Source organism: Chiroxiphia lanceolata, chromosome 1 (genome assembly GCF_009829145.1).
Source record: "Chiroxiphia lanceolata isolate bChiLan1 chromosome 1, bChiLan1.pri, whole genome shotgun sequence".
Taxonomy (NCBI): domain Eukaryota; kingdom Metazoa; phylum Chordata; class Aves; order Passeriformes; family Pipridae; genus Chiroxiphia; species Chiroxiphia lanceolata.
Window position 1 is genome coordinate 34,645,348 of NC_045637.1, and position 16,227 is coordinate 34,661,574.

General features: G+C 39.0%; 2 protein-coding genes across 2 annotated transcripts in view; one reads left to right on the plus strand and one right to left on the minus strand.

Moving 5' to 3' along the window:
• SLCO5A1 (solute carrier organic anion transporter family member 5A1) overlaps nucleotides 1-8,208 on the plus strand; it is a 76,006-nt gene extending 67,798 nt beyond the window's left edge. The window contains exon 10 of the mRNA XM_032678237.1: nucleotides 291-8,208. Within this exon, the coding sequence (XP_032534128.1) occupies nucleotides 291-736 (446 nt within the window). The 3' untranslated portion in view covers nucleotides 737-8,208. The remainder of the gene's footprint in view (nucleotides 1-290) is intronic.
• A 4,118-nt stretch (nucleotides 8,209-12,326) lies between these two features.
• Nucleotides 12,327-16,227, minus strand: part of SULF1 (sulfatase 1) — a 120,442-nt gene continuing 116,541 nt past the window's right edge. The window contains exon 24 of the mRNA XM_032709352.1: nucleotides 12,327-14,704. Within this exon, the coding sequence (XP_032565243.1) occupies nucleotides 14,674-14,704 (31 nt within the window). The 3' untranslated portion in view covers nucleotides 12,327-14,673. The remainder of the gene's footprint in view (nucleotides 14,705-16,227) is intronic.

A 16,227-nucleotide genomic window follows, 5' to 3' on the forward strand; every position in this document is an offset into this window, starting at 1 on the left:
CGAGAGCTATCTGGGGACAGCAGATTGAAGCTGTACCTGTTGTAAGGTGCTCCTGCATTGTTTTCTTTGTTTAAATTCTCTCCCATTTGTGGTAGGTTTCATGTGTATAAAGCAGTGTTGGTGCAAAGATTGGCTGACCAGTTTTCCGTGTTTTACATTTCATGTAAGAACAGCAGTGTAGAAATCTCAAAAATTTTCGACCTACACTGTTTGGCTAAGGCATATAGTTCCTTTAGAAGTTTTCCACAATGTACTAACACATATTATTTCTCTTGCTATTTTTATTTCAGCTTACATTCCCACTCCGATTTATTTTGGGGCTGTTATTGACACCACATGCATGCTTTGGCAACAGGATTGCGGCGTACAAGGATCTTGCTGGGAATACGATGTCACCTCCTTTCGTTTTGTCTACTTTGGGTTGGCAGCTGCTCTCAAGTTCGTGGGATTCCTTTTTATTTTCCTGGCCTGGTATTCCATTAAGTGTAAAGAAGAACAACAGCAGAGACAGAGATGGAGGGCTTCACTGGTGAACACTGTGAGTGAGATGGTTGGACAAGCTGGACCCCAACAAAACTATGCACGGACTAGATCCTGCCCTACCTTCAGTTCCCGAGGAGACACCAATGTGGCACAAGGAATGAACTGCTTAGAACAGACATACCCCGGCCCTTTTTCAGAAGCAATAAATTCCTCAAATGAAAATGTGTTGGAAGAAGTCACTGCTGAGATATAGACCCCTGGCTTGGTAATGTAATATTTAGTTTTGTTGGTTGACTTAATTACGGCGCCTTGTAAAACACCTGTGCCTTCTATTTTTAATCTAAATGTAACGTGATAAAACCAACAAAGCTTGATGCAAACAACCACAGTATGTTCCTGAGGGCTGGATACCTCAAACCAAACCAAGTTCTTATTCCTCCCCTCCCAACAATGGAGTTTTAAAAATGGTGTTTGTAATTATTTCAGATGTGTCCATTAGATGTCCGTGCTCTGATCTAATATCATTGTAAAGATGAGGTGTTATGAACAGCAGAAGTCAGTGGAAGACTGACAAAAACTCATATTGTTGATGTCTAGACTCACAAGAATGCTTAAATGTATTGTCAACTTCATATCCGCAAATTGTATTTTTAAGAGAGTAGTTACTGTGAGTTCTGCTATGAAGCACAACTGAACTTATTTAAACTATGCAACTTATTTGGATAATTGTATGTGCAGCAAAATAAGTTTAAAGTTTGCTTTTAAAGACATTACTGCAATTGAATTTGAAAGGGGCTATTTTCAAACATAATCATTAAATTAAATAATAACATAAGGTTTAAAGTACTGTTAATAACATGTCAAGCCATACAAGAATTATGCATCAGGTAATGTTTGCAAATGTTGAGTTGTAACATCTTTATCCTGTCAAAATGTGCATTAATTTTCATTTGATGGGATGTAGTCATTCTTCACAAAGTACACAGGCTAGGAAACTGTAATGCTTGAAGTAAAAAACTTCAGTATTAATTTATAGTAACATTAAGATGTAGGAATCATACACACATACCAGAGTGGATATGTGCATGTTTCTGTAATGTTATTTGGGTGGCTGTTACTAGCACCAAATCCATACTTTCCTGAAGAAAAAAACAGCCAGTTGTAGCTTGATAGGAAGAGTTTGGCTGTCCTTCAGAATTTTGTGTATAATTCAGCTTCAGTGGAAAAGTCCCGAGAAGGAGCTAATGGCCTTGTCTCGTGTCTGGGTGGCAGTCTGGGACCTGACAGGTCCCTTGCAGGCAGCAGTGGCACACAGTTCAGGCTGGTGCTGTTTGCACCTGCTGCAGGAGTGAGTAGAGAAACCCTTCAAGAGAGCTGAGAGCAGCCTGCCCATCGTGGTGCTGGGTACGAGGCTCTCCCTCCTCTCCTGGCACCACTGGGGCACTTTGCACCCTGCCATCCAGGACAGCTGGGGAGGGGGTTCCAGCTCAGACACTTTCATTTCTGCCACACTTCTGCCCCTGCAGCTGCCCAGTGCTGGGCAGGCTGGTTGCACAGGCCTGGAGGTCCTGGTTTTGTGGTTTGTCCCACATGTGGCTGCCTTTCCTTTTCTCAACTTCATTGAGAGCTTCTGGGAAGGCAAAGTTTATCTCTCCTTTGGCCTTCCAGGAGAAGAGCTAAGAATAGAAATTATCAGCAAGTGTGGACTCACAAGAACTGCTGTGGCCTTAGGCTATTCCAAATTACTGTAGTGTGTTTTCTCCCTGACAGACGCTGAGACTTTCTAATCAAATGTGCTTGGCATTTCATTTCTTGTTCTGAACGCTTTGTAGTACCATGCTTATGATGTACTAATGATGTCTCAAAGGGCAGAGAATGATTTCAGGTGGACAACAGGAAGTCAAAGCTGTATTGTACCCTGTAGGGGAAGTCTTAGAAGTGTAGGAAATTAAAAGCAGTCTTTACAGATGAATCGGTGATAGTCAGGTTTGGATTTTGCCATGTAGAGAGCTTGTGTGAAAATAAATAGAGCATAATTTCTACATATTTTTGAACAGAGTTATTCCTGATTTAAGTTTCCAATTTATAATATGTAAATTGATCAAACATTGTACGGAACCAAGTCCTTGAAATTAAAGGCAATACTCTCCTTGGCATCCACTGAGTTGTCCTGGGAAGAGAAGGTTTCCCTTTCCACCTTTGCTGACTGCCTTTTGTCATCTCCTGGTTCTTCTTGAGCAGCACGTAAGACTACCCACAGGGCTGCTTGCCCTGCTTGAAATGGTGGCTGCTTATTTCAGAATGTCTTAGTCCATTTATGTAGTTTGTAACAATTCTCACTCTTTCTGTCTGCAAACTCAGATTTTTCTACCCTGAATTACAACATAGAGGAATATTGTTTTGATAATTTCCTACTATTCTGTCCATATTAACAGGTTTTTGGAGTAAAGCCTGAAAATGTTTTTGTCTCTTATGCAGCCACCAGGTGTGCATCCTCAGTCAGCACATGCCACCTGAGATGTTGGCTTCTACACTTCTTATCCGAAGAAATAAATTTCCTTGGTTCAAAGGTGTTGGGTATAATTTTCTTTTTTTGCTATAGGAGATCAGAATAGATGATATGTTTCCTTCTGTTCCAGTCTCAGATGCTTGTTGCACCAGGAATTTCCTGCCATGACAAAATTTGAGGCAAAGTAGTGGGAGGAAGTGTAATTGCAGCCCATCACCCATCCATTTTAATCACTTCCCCATTTTAATGATCATAGGGTGAGGTGAGGAGTGACAATCTTTTCAAATACCTCAGAAACAGAGCACTTAGGGAACTGTAAAAGACTAGAAATGAATCATTTATCCTGATCTTTTTTATTTCATGCCTGGTGTGCTTCTGTTCCATGAATAACAAGAGAGAGCAGATTAGGATTGTCAGGAACTAATGGCACTGATGCCAAAGAATTAGAGAAGTGACACATCTGCAGCTGCTGCTTCTGAGTTTATTTCAAGGGAATTCAGAGCTTGTTGGGATAGAGACCACTGATTTTTTTAGGAAATCCTGACCCTTCAACTTCTAAAAAGATTCATATTTTGAAATGTCTGAGAAACTGGAATGTAGAAGAAAAGATGTTAACTTTGGAAATACTGAAAAAGCCTTTCAATAGTTTTTTACTTTTTCTTTGAAAATTATATGCAAAACAAAATTCTTTACTTTTCAAACAAATTTGTTACTATTTTTGGATATAGATAATTTTGACAATTCGAATAAATTTCTACAAAATCAGTTAATTAAATTGGCATTCTCTGAAAGAAAGAAAACCCAAACTGTGGCCAGTTTTTGATTCATTCCTGAAGGAGGGTTTATTTGTGAGTAAGTTATAACAGTCTAAACTAAACCAATAAAGGCATGTAGGGGAAACACATTAACTTCCTAGAGAAGTCAATTCCAACATTGTAATTGACTGAAATATGGACTGAGACCTGCTGAACAAACACTATTTTCTGAGGTTGTCATTGCTGAAGGAAGCAGAATTGCCAGAGAAGTTGAGTGCCTCCCTAGCAGTAGACATGATCGACATGTGGTGCTAAACCAACTTCACAGTAACTAAAAAAGAACTTTGCCTGTCATCCAGTGAAGGGGCCCATGCTGTCTTCCTACTGTGAAATCCTCTCACCACAGAATATAAAATTCCATTAATTTCCGCCACCTTCCCTCTCTACCCCAAAATACATAAGGTTTGGTAGCAGCGAGCACAAGAAAAGGTAAAGCAGGTGTCCTGCTCACCCACAGGCTGCTGTTGGTAGTAAACCCAAGTCACCTACCTGCACTTAACCAGCCAGTGGTAATATGGAGCAACAACTTCTGGTGATTTACTACAAGTCCACAAAGTGCCATCATGCCCTCACAGGAACAGACTAATTTCCTCTTACCCCACTTATTCCTGATTTAGAGTGAGGAACATGAGAGGAGAAGTAGCCCAAATATATGGACTTGACTGAACAGGCAATCATCCCTGCATAGCCTCCCATTCATCCTTGTTTCCTCAAAAAGGAGAAAACTTCAGAATGTTAATTGTGTAGCCATGGCCTTGGGTGCTCAAGAGTGCAGCACCCTCCAGAGATGGTTCCTAGATCTCTGTGTGTCTGGAATAATCTGGAAAGTGGGACTCTCTGTGTTTCCTGTTTTAGGCAAAAGCGCTGTGGTTTTGGTTCCCCTTCTTCTCCATGAGCATACTGGATATCATAGGGTATAATTTGGAACTGGTGACATTTTAGATCCTTTCAGTACAGTGTGAGCAGCTGCAAGAAACGTTGAATATTATGGTGCAATTTATATTTATTTGGAAACTTTTAGTTCTTTGGACAGCCTGTGTATCTTTAAAAGTATGTGTAGTAACATGCAGTTTCTCAGAACTTGCTGTTATGTAAGCAGAGTAGGGACACAGATCTCCTACTAGGTATTAGAAATGTAAGTTTGAAAGGCTCTTAACTAGTTACAAACACTTGAGTATACTGTTTTCAAAAATATCTTTGTTTGGGGGTTTTTAATATAGCTTATTAATTTGTAGTATTAACCATTAATTCATTATGGCTCTGATCCAGCAGAACACTTTAATATGTATGTAAATTTATATAGTTAAGTAATGCACTTAAAAATGATGCATATATGTAAGTATGGGACTGAGTCCCATCTGCATTAAAAAAGGAATTCCTTTACCCAAAGAGTAATTTCCATGATGAGCTTTTTCCCCATGGATTTAGTGATAATTGTAACCAGAACAGCACAAAGTAGCACTTGAGTACTCTCCTGTGGCATTCACTGTGTGGCTACTTATATATCTGGCAATGGAGGAAAGTTTTAATTTTCAAGTAGAATTCAAATTAAAAATATTTTGTGGACATGCTCTAAGATACATTCTAGTTCTTCCAGCCAGTCACTTATTTTATGAATATCCGGCTGAAAACCTGTGTGTTACATGGGGAGATAGATTAAATAAGGGCATCTTTCTGACCTTAGAGCCAATGAAATTTCTCAAGTGATGCTGTAAGTTTGAATTGTGCCCTTTCATAGAATTTGGACCTAGAAGTTGAGGTGACAGATTTTCAATATCCCGCACAAATGGAGCAGAGCACTGCCTGCTCAGTGTAACTCCAGAGAGCATGTCTGGGAGAGGGGTCAGCACCTACTGTACTGTTCTTTTGGGATTTTGCCCCAAAAGGCCTGAATAATTACTGCCTTACTACACTTCCTGTGTGTGTAATACCACAGCTCTTCATGGTGTTCTATTGACATAAAACTGAAGATAAATAAATAGGTCCAAAGTGTCTTACTGCTGTTTTGGAGCCAGATTCTCAGCCTCATCAGTCCAATGTTGAGGCTGAAAAACTGGGCCATACTTTCAGTTGGAATTTAACAAGTTGGAGCTTTAGCAAGTGCTTGTTTAGCTTTTATATTCTATTCACTGGTTACTACTACTATTTTCAGAGATCAAATACAAAAAACTTCCTAAATAAGTTTATCCTTTTCTGTTTTCTCAATAATGTGTCTTTTATAATGGCATAGGAGATGCCATGCTGCATTGCTTCAGTATCTGGGTTCCCCCAGCTGAATCCATCCAGCTGTGGTTGCTTTCCAAGGGCTTAAAATACCTGGTAACAGAGATTTACCTGGACTGCAATCTGAATCACAGTTGCTTTGGACAGAGTGTTTGCCCCTTGTAGATTAAACCTGTATCAACACATTTCAGGTTCTTCACATACTGGACTTGAATTTATGGACACTTTTATGACTTTAAAGTGCTTAGAAGATGGGCAGTCAATATAATGGTGGTAGACTTGTTCTTTGGTAGAGAATTAGGGCTTTCTTTTTTTCTTTTACCATCTCATTTTACAAATAACAATTCAGAAAGGTTACATGTAAACATTGTCACAGAGTTACCCATATCCTGTAGCCATATCCATTACATTAAACTACAGATAACGCCTGCGGTTTTTAGCAGTCGCCCCTCCAGTCCTTAAGATACGCTTTTTCTTTTCTATTATTACAGCCTTTTTAAACACAGAAGTAGCTCTGCAATTTCAAAGTAGCTCCAAAGTTTTCTTGATTTCAAGTGTTACAAAATAGATGCTTATTTATCCGGGTTCCATTCTACTGTTCTAATTATTGCATTACCTGTTGTGTGTACTATATTCTCTTAGTTTTTCAATCTCAAACCAGTTGTCACAATGTTATTCTGTAACAGTGTTTTGTTCGTTATATAGAATAGGTGAAAAGCTGTGGAATTCATGAAGGGCTACAAAAAGCATCCAAAACATTGTTCACCTTGAGAAGGGTAAAGACAGCTTGATAATCTTTGGACAAATGACTAAACAACACTGTGGTGCTAATAGGTACTGAAGTATTTTATGATGTATTCGCTATGACTTAAATGACATATTCAAGGCATGTCAGTGATGCAACTGCATGTGTTTTTGTTCTTAAAGTCTGGACTATTCCAGCAAAGACAGTGTTTGTAATTCCTGGTGGGCCAATTCCTACCTAGCTCTTCTGTGGGAGAGTAATTTCAGGAGGCAGTGTAGGATTTGGCCCAGCACTAAATAGCTAAGGTAAAAGCTATACAGGCCACAGAAATCTATGTAGAATGTATTCATCCTGCTGTAGCATATTACTGTATTTAGTTGCTTTGCTTAAGCAAAGGCTAAATATAAATTCTGTAGTAATGGCAAGAAACACTAGGCTAAATTCTGGCACCCCTTAACCAAGCAATGTTAGTAAGGGTTTGAATTAAAATGAGGATTCAGATCTGAAATATGAATGTTCTTTCATGGCATACCAGAAAGGAGGGGTAGAATAAGAGTAAATTCTATCTCTAGCAATGGGAAAAGGCCAAATCTGGTTGACTTTAAGGTGAGCTACGATTTAAAAGAGATGGTTGGGGGCTTAAAATCTTGAACACAAAATTTTTTCCCTCCCATTTTGAATTGCAATTATTTTGTGTTATTGTGCCTGGACTACTCATGCAGAACAGGTATCTGTATCCTAAATAGCACTAAGAGCACTAATAGCACTAATTACACTTCTGGCTGACAAGCCAGAAATTTTACCTCTGTAACAAACTCTGTATTTGAAATTGTGGAGGGAAGTTTCAAAATAAAACAAACAAACAAGAAGTACAAAATGATCCAGAGCTGAGTTTCAATAAAAAAAAAGAAGAAAATAATTTTGTGTCAGTGAGATCCATGGTTAAGTGAAGGCTTTCCTCAAAAGAAGACCTGTCCTTTTCCCCAGTTGAGCACATGGAAGTTTTGCCCTTGGCTGCAGTGCATACCTCTACCAAATGACTTAAGCAGAAGAGCAACAGTCTGGGTAGTATCTTAAGAGCATGGAGTGGGCACACTGCCTGTAACTGGTTAGTTTTTAAAAAACTCATTATTAAGCAAATGTGTAGAGTATTAGGGAAATTTGTAGGGTATGTCTGACCGTATGAGTGTGTGTGTGCTGTGCTGTGGTAAAAAGAGAATAATTGGTTTATGCTGGTTTTTTTGCATACTTTAAGCTTCTGTATGGTTTGGGTTTTTTTTAATTGATATTTATTTCTCAGCAGAGCTTAGAATAATTTTGTAGCTGTATAACCCATGACTTAATGAAATCTACTGTCAGCATCTGTTGTAAACATGTGTTTACAAAACAAACTCTTGAATACTTGATAATTGGAAATAAAAAATAGCATATCATGTGTGTTTTATTTCGAACAAAAAAAAAGAAGGCAAGAAAAAAATGTACATGGGTAACTGTGTAATCACTGTGGATGCGGTGATGAAGTATTTGGTCTTTTAGTACATTGTCAGACAAAAAATCTTTCCACTGAATTCAATGACCACCAAGTCACAACTAAGCATTGATTGCGCTGAATTAAATTGTAAAATTCCACCATTTTGTCTAGCCATAAATTTGATTCATGTTAGTTATATGCTAAGAAATACAAATTTGAAATAGATATTGGCAGTTGGAAAAAATACATAGAGTGCAAGACTATGTGCATCTACGCTGCTCGATAAAAGAGGGCCGGGGCATGAACCCAAGGATTGGACTCCTGATGTCCACTCTGCTGACTGCTGAGTTCACTCCTTGGCTCTCGATTTGGGCCACACCAACAAAGTGCCTTTATGTGGTTTGTGGGGACTGGCTGTACTGCAGAGAGCTCCCACTCATGGGAGCTGAGCCAGGTTTGGTTTCCCCCCACCTCTGCAGCCACCCAACACTGCAGGCTGTGTGTCAGTGACCCCCATGTCCCCGTGCCGCACCTCAGGGACAGCAGCACACCGTGCAATAGGAGCTGTAGGAGCTCTGCTCCCACCCTGTAGGAGCTCTAGGGGTTGCAATACAGGCCTTGTATTACTGCAAACATTTAAAAATGAAAACAAATGGAAATTATATTTTGGGTCCACAGGAACATCAGCACAGAGCCAAGGGGAGACCCAGGGCTAAGAGCTACATGTTGATGGGGCCAGCCTGGCTTAGCAGTGTGGATATGACCTTGCTCATACAGTTTGGCTTCAGAGCTAGGTTTTCTATTCTCTGGACTTACTTTAATTTAAAAGTATAGGTGTATCCATGGTTGGCAATTCTGTCCCAAGGTGGCCTGGTCTTTCAAGATCAAAAGAACAGCAAGTTGAAGTTAAATGTATTTTTCTAGACATATTTCATTATTGAATCTTCATACTTACAGTTTTTTGACCTGTAGTAGGTTTCACAGCTGGGTGAGCTGGGGCTTGTTTCTATGAAACTTCTTCACTATTCAGTGTACTGTGAATACTGTGAGCCACCACACCCCAGCAATGACCAAACAATGAGCAAAAACTTTGCTGCAACGGGACAGCTGAATTTGCATTGATTCAGGATATGGCTTGTCTTTCTGAGGTATCTAAAGCCATTTGCTTTCAGACCACAGTCACAAACTGTGGTGATGTGCCCAGCACCTACCAGATTCAAGCCCTCAGCCAACCCCGCAGCTTCAGCTGTTGTGCTTAGTCGGGAAGAAGCTACTGTTTCATTGACAGCACAGAAATCTACAGGGTCCAGATCCTCTCTGATGTTCCTGTTCAAAGTATGACTTGCACATTTTCATTTCCAATATATCTAACCACACAAAAAAGCATCTTGCAGATCCCCCTGGATGTCACTAGTGTCCCAGACCAGAACTGTTAAACCAAGGAGTGTGCTATGGATGAAGCAGGTAGATTTGTAGCACATCACGGTAGCGTTGCTGTTTGAAAACCGATTAGATAACCCACTTAGCAGCGGCTGGAAGCACAAGCGGTGGGTGCAGGGCTCAAGGATAGGCGCTTGTTGTGTGGCTCTGCACTGACACCTGCTGCCCGAAAGGGTGTAAAGTAACCCTAGGCAGCCCCCAGGTAGCTCAGGCTGTGACTGTGTCCCCTCAGGGGACAGAAACACATCTGTTTCCGAAATGACTCTTTGGCTTGTACCCCATTTACTACATATCAGGTTTCACTGCAAAATGGTGTCAGAGCACATAAACAGGACTGTTTTTTGCTGAAAGTAAAGGATGTTTTGTGACAGCATCACACCTACCAGACACCAGCCATCCACAGGTGCTCAGACCTCAAGTCTAGGCCTGGGCAGATCCTCCCAGAACAGGGCTGTTGCAATTCTTGCCTTCTCAGCCTTGACTGTTTTACACACAGATCCTCCCACTGTGCTTGCATGACTTCCACTATAGATAGCTGCAGGCATCTAAAGGGATTTTAGTGGGGAGAGTGGGGGTGGTCTATGCTCAGACCTGAACTCTGAAAAAACCTTAACTGTCACAAAAACCTAGAGGTGGCTGAACTCCAGAACAATGTTCTGATCCAAATGTTTTTTTGCTTTTGTTTTTGTTTTTTTTCCCCCAACTGTTAGAGTGCGTTAACACCTCAGGAACAACAGGATTTACTTGCCAACAACAGCTCTTAAGTTATGTCCCTGCCCATGGTGGGAGGCTGGAATTAGATGATTTTTAAGGCTCCTTCTGACCCAAACCATTCTGTAATTCTTAGTCTGTAGTTCTGGAAAAGAAGCACTGTACATCTTTGGTTTTCTTCAGGGTTCAGTTGCTAGGTCTCAGAAAGTATCTCACGCTGCCCAAGGGTGTGAGGACAATACTGGCTACTCTATTTTAATTTCTAGGAGAAACTTTTCACATAACATTGGTACGTCCCAAAGATGTGCAAGCCTTAAAAGTTCTTCAGCTCCAGGCACTCTTCAGAAAGTAATGAACAGAACAGACACATAGACACACCTGCCACTGCTCTGCAGATCAGAAAAAGCCAAGAACATCCTCCTCTCAACCCTCCCCTTGCCTTGAGTGCTTGCGGATGAAGTCAGATTTAGGCACTTGTTTTGTTCCTGAGACTGCAACTGCTTAATGCCTGTAAAAGCTTCCTGACAGTGATACCATGTGCTGCTCATGGACTCAACTCTTCAACTATGGGACAAGAAGTACTGTACAGGAAGAAATGCAAAAGATATTCAGAAAGCAATACACTGCTTAGGATGCATACTTAAGGATACGACAGATTTTGCCCTCTCTAACTTGACCTCATTTTATATTTGATGCATATTTCCAAGAGAGCAAGGATCAGAATTCGTTGCTCTCTGTACCTCTTGGCTACAGAATGAGTGTTTTATGCTTTCTTTCCTCCACACTCCTGTAAGACAGCTGTAAAAAAGGCTCCCACCTAGTTTAGAAGATAGGGCACTGTCTAAGCTTCTGATAGTTTAGAAGACTGAGCACTGTCCTACAAGTTTCCATTTCCTAAGTGAGTACTTCAAGCTCTTAGGTAAGAAGGAAGGACAAGTGAATGGGTGGACCACACTATTGCACCATTCCCTTCTTTATCTCTACCTAAGCATTAAGAGAGAAGAAAGCATCTTGCTTGGTTCTTTAAAAGAGCTCTTCCAAAGAACGTAGGGCACATTGTTGGTGCTGGATAATTCCCTGCAAAAGATAGGAAATGGGACCTTGCTTCAATTTGCCTTTGTCCTTCAAGTCCTCCCAAACTCACTGGTGCAGCCTACTCTGCACCCTGTTTTGAAATACATCCTGTACTTCCCAGTGTGCTACCAGGGCAGACATCTCTCAGGGTCTATCTGGCACTGCAGTGACTGCTTTTTGAACACTTAGGTTCACCCCTTTTCCTGATTCCCACAAACTTCATCTGTCACTTCACATTGGCAAGGAGCATCAGTGTCCAAGGACTGTGTAAAAGAAAGAAGAGTTCAAGAAGCACAGATTCAGAGGCTGAGTTTGGGTATGAAGCTAATCTTTTTCACAGCCTGTCAAACAAACACAGAGTGCAAGTAAGAGGGAGTTTACCTTGAAACCTAAATTCTTTTTTGTGATGACTCTTGTACAAAGAGACACTCCTCCTGGCTAAAGATCTGTGATCCACTCTTGCTAAGCTCTGTGTGTCCTGTCTACTGTGCTTTGCTGGCACAGGGACAACTCTGCAGGGAGGAGAGAAAGCAGCAAAGCAGGACATGGCTTTATGTAATGTTGCCTGACTTCTGGGAACTGCTGGTTGTGCAGCTCGGTGCATTGACTTCCAGGAAGAAAGGACCAGATGAGTTTGGAATTAAAAAAAAATAAAGTCACAGCATGTCTTAAACAAAGAAATATATATTATTCACATCTCCAGGAATAATTTATAGCTAACAGAATGTTGTGTGTTATTTTGTTACCCGTTGCTTTAAATGTGGATGGATTCTTAAAACTCGAACTGTTAACATACTTTTAAAATAAAACTTATTTAGGAAGAAAATTGGATCATCTGGACCTCTCTGAAGCAGGTAAAGTAAAACACTTTTTATTTCAAGAAATATTGCTTCTAGACTTTCCCGAAGCCAGAATTGTACTATAAAAGTATCACAGAAATATTATACAAGATTTAAAAACACAGTTTATATCCTAGTAACTTAAAACCTATGTACAAATAGCGTCATTCATGACCATAAATATGTTTTTCTATCAATCAGCCCATGACACATACATCAGATAAAGAACTAGTAATTTTAACATATTTACAGAGTCCATCAAAAAGACTGCTTCTTAAAATTATTAATCCTACTAAAAGAATCTCCTTTTTAAAAGTTTCAACTTAAAATACAATGTAATGAATGTAAGTTTAACCTGCAGTGCTTGCAATAGCCAAAAAATACTCACTACACTAAATAACATGTAAGAGATAGGAAACACCCGTGAGTTGGACACTATGGAATTACATCTTTTGAGGTAATTCTCTGTTGTTGTTGTTGTGCTAATTATTTAGAAATTTATAAAAAAACAAGGGAAAATATTAAGTTTTGAGTAATACAGATTTTCAAAGCCATTTTGATATTATACTTCATAAAATTTAATGTTTGGTAAAGTTCAAGAAAAAATTTAGAATACAAGAAAAATTATCTAAACTACTATTTTTTAGCCTCGTGTGCCTCTTGTACCTAAATTAATGGAAATCTAACATGATTTTATCATTCCCTTTTATGCCTGTTCAAAACAAAGAAAGAATTTAAGACTCAAAATGATAATGCTTTCAAGATATTGTTCAGAATAATAAAAATCAGGTGGGGTGATAAAAGTATTTATCTATTGATGTAACCCTTTTTACCAGTATCAGCAAAAAAAAAAAAAAGTCAAAAAAATTAATGGAATTTTAATACTGACAGTATCAACATATAGGGAAACAATCCAATTTAAACAAATCCTACAGTTAACAATCATTAGCCATACCTTTCTGAGAGTAAATTTATTTAAAGTAACAAAAACATGCAATATTTTTGCTAAAATAATACTCAAAGAGTCTGTTTCCTCAATCCATGCTGTATACCTCTTTCCTGTCAATCTATTTATTGGTTTCACAATTTCATGAAACGATGAGCAAACTAAGAACCTGTAAGGTATAGATTCATAAATGGTATGGCATACAGATTTTAAAAGTGCATTTTACTTGAAAGTGTGACAGTAAGAATTGCCAGTGGTTAAAGTAATTGATGAGAAAGACATTCTGCAGGCATATTGGGTGAAATGAAACACTCGTGGGATCATTTGGAAATAGAGAAAGTAACTGGACATCCTCTTCAAAGAAATAATTTTTACCTTTCCCGTTTCAAAGTTAACACTGTTTCTTTTAATGAAAAACTGGAAATCTTGCTTCCCAGTGGGGAGAATTATAGTGAAAGTATGTGCATGTAAATAAAAGAAAATGCACACAGACAAATACTGAACTGGGCTCAATTTAGCTGCAAAATGTATCTACAATAAACATGGAATGTCAGTTGTCATGATTACCTTTATTAGTTTGCTAATAAGAAAAAGGAGAACTTATTTAATGGTTTACAACTGGATCTAATCCAAGGAGAGTGGAGCTGAGGCACTGCCTTCTACATTTAGGATTTGTGAACTTTCTCCTGAAAGACTCTGTTCTGTTTTTTTTAAGAAAGTTCCTGCTTTCTGGGTACTGATAGGTGAATCCCTAATGGATATGTTTACAGCCTGATGAACGAGGGGTTCATCAGACCTCATGGGAAGATACATTTGATCCTCAAATATATCTTCCACAGTGTCACTATCCTGATGAGCGTCTTTTTGAGGAATGCTGATGGGCTGTAGCATGAAGGTGTGACGGGACTCTAACTCTATCAAACCATTTCCACTGAAATCCATATCAAAACGGTCCGATTCTTTATCCTCCATCCATTTTTCAGCTTGATGACTATTTTTCCAGTGTGCGTCAGTCAAACTACTTTTCTCAGGAATATCATTGTTTAATTCAAGTTTCCTCTCCTGACTTAAAGTCACTGTGCTCAAAGCAAGGGCTGCAAAGTCCGTTGGCACAATCAGCTGCAACTCTTCTGCAGTCAGGCCGCTCGATTCTTCAGCAGAAGTCATTTCCACCAAGGTAAAAGGTGTGGATGATTCGTTCCCATTCCTGTTGCTTCGAGCAGTATTATCCTTGTCTGTTTGATTTTGCTGGTAGTAACTGTTCAGCAGTGCAAACATTCTATCTACATCCTTCAAGTAATTAGTCCAGTCAGCCAGACTAAGTCTAAAGTTGTATCTGTATTCATATACACTTTCATTCACACTGTACAAGTCTTCCAGTCCTTGCCAGTCAATGTCGCCAGTGAAACTGGGCAGGTTAGCCTTCCCATCCATCCCATAACTGTCCTCTGTTGAAAGAAAGAATAAAGCCTAGTGGTGAACACTATTAATAAAGTGCAAGCAAAGCTTCCATATGTGCTTCTACTGCAATTTGCTTGAAAGCACCACTGTTCATAAAGTAGGTAGCTCAAAATGTAAGACATTCCACCTCTTCTGTCATCACATGAATGGTTCTGGCCTTGGATGTGTTCACAGCTCTTGCTAAACACACAGCAATAACGCCCCTGTCTTCTGCTACATTCTTGGGCTGAGTAAAAAATAATAAAATCTGGTCTAATGGGGCTTTGTGATGGCATTCAGAGGTAAGTCTTTCCTCTGATATTTCAAGGTAGGAAAGGTGTTTCAGTACACAAATTCACCTTTCCTGAACACTGCAGCAAAATATGCAATAACCAAACAATGGTTAAGTATAAAAGATGGGACGAACTCTGAAAGCCACTGGTGACCTGAACTTCAATGCCCACGTGAATTTGGTTTCTAGGTAGCTTAAGGAATAAGATCTACAAACTAACCAGACACAATTTCTTTAATAAATGATAGCCAAAGGTGGTTTTTATCTATTTTGTAAACATTGATTTTCATTTATATGGAGCAATTAGGGGAAATAAAAGCTGTAAAAAATTGGTGTGAATTAATTTATAGGACTGCACCACTTTGTAAAATACTGTTAAAATATACACAGATAGAGAATCCTCTTAAGGTTTTGTTTTTAAAAAAAAACTTTCAAAGAAAATATCCAACAGCCTTATCAGATAATAAGACTGAATAAAGGGCATAGTTATGAGTCTAAAAGTAGCAATGGAGCTGCATTTTTTATTGATCACAGCCAGAAAATGCAAAAACACGAAGGAAACCCATTTCCAAAGTATTTTAAAAAGTCACTGCAGTAACTATAGTTACTCAGATTATCAACCATGGTGTGAAGCCTATTTTATATTGACAAGTAACACAGAACAGCACTGTTTTATTTAATTCACTGTGTAAACTGGGTTCAGTCCAAAGATTTTATCAACTAAGTGGTCTACAAGGAAAAACTAATCAGGAAATGCAAATGTCTGTCAGGAAAAGTGACAAATTTGTCCTTACAAATGATATTGCAGGCAATCTTTAGAAATTAATTCACTGGTATGATTTATTCTCCTTCTGAAAATTGTACAGGCAGGTAGGCTAGTAGCAATTACTTTAAAGTTCAAGTGGCTATATAGTCCAACAGTGTGAACTGAGCTCAAATATTCATCTGTATTGAGCCTTTCATCTCTGTAGTTGGTTCTTGGCATCTCCATTAATTTGTTTGCATTTTAAGTTGCCCTTTCTCATTATTTAAGTAAAACAGAAGATACAACTTCTGTCTATCACAGATTATATTCTTTGCTTCTTAGTAGCTTGGGATTTCATAGTGCAAAGAATTTCTCCAATATTTAGTCCATCATATGGAAAGTCAGAAAAATACCATTATGGTCAGGGAAAAACTTTTGAGATTTTCTTATGATGTGGGGTCTTATTCCGCTCCCACCAAAAGGACATCATTTTC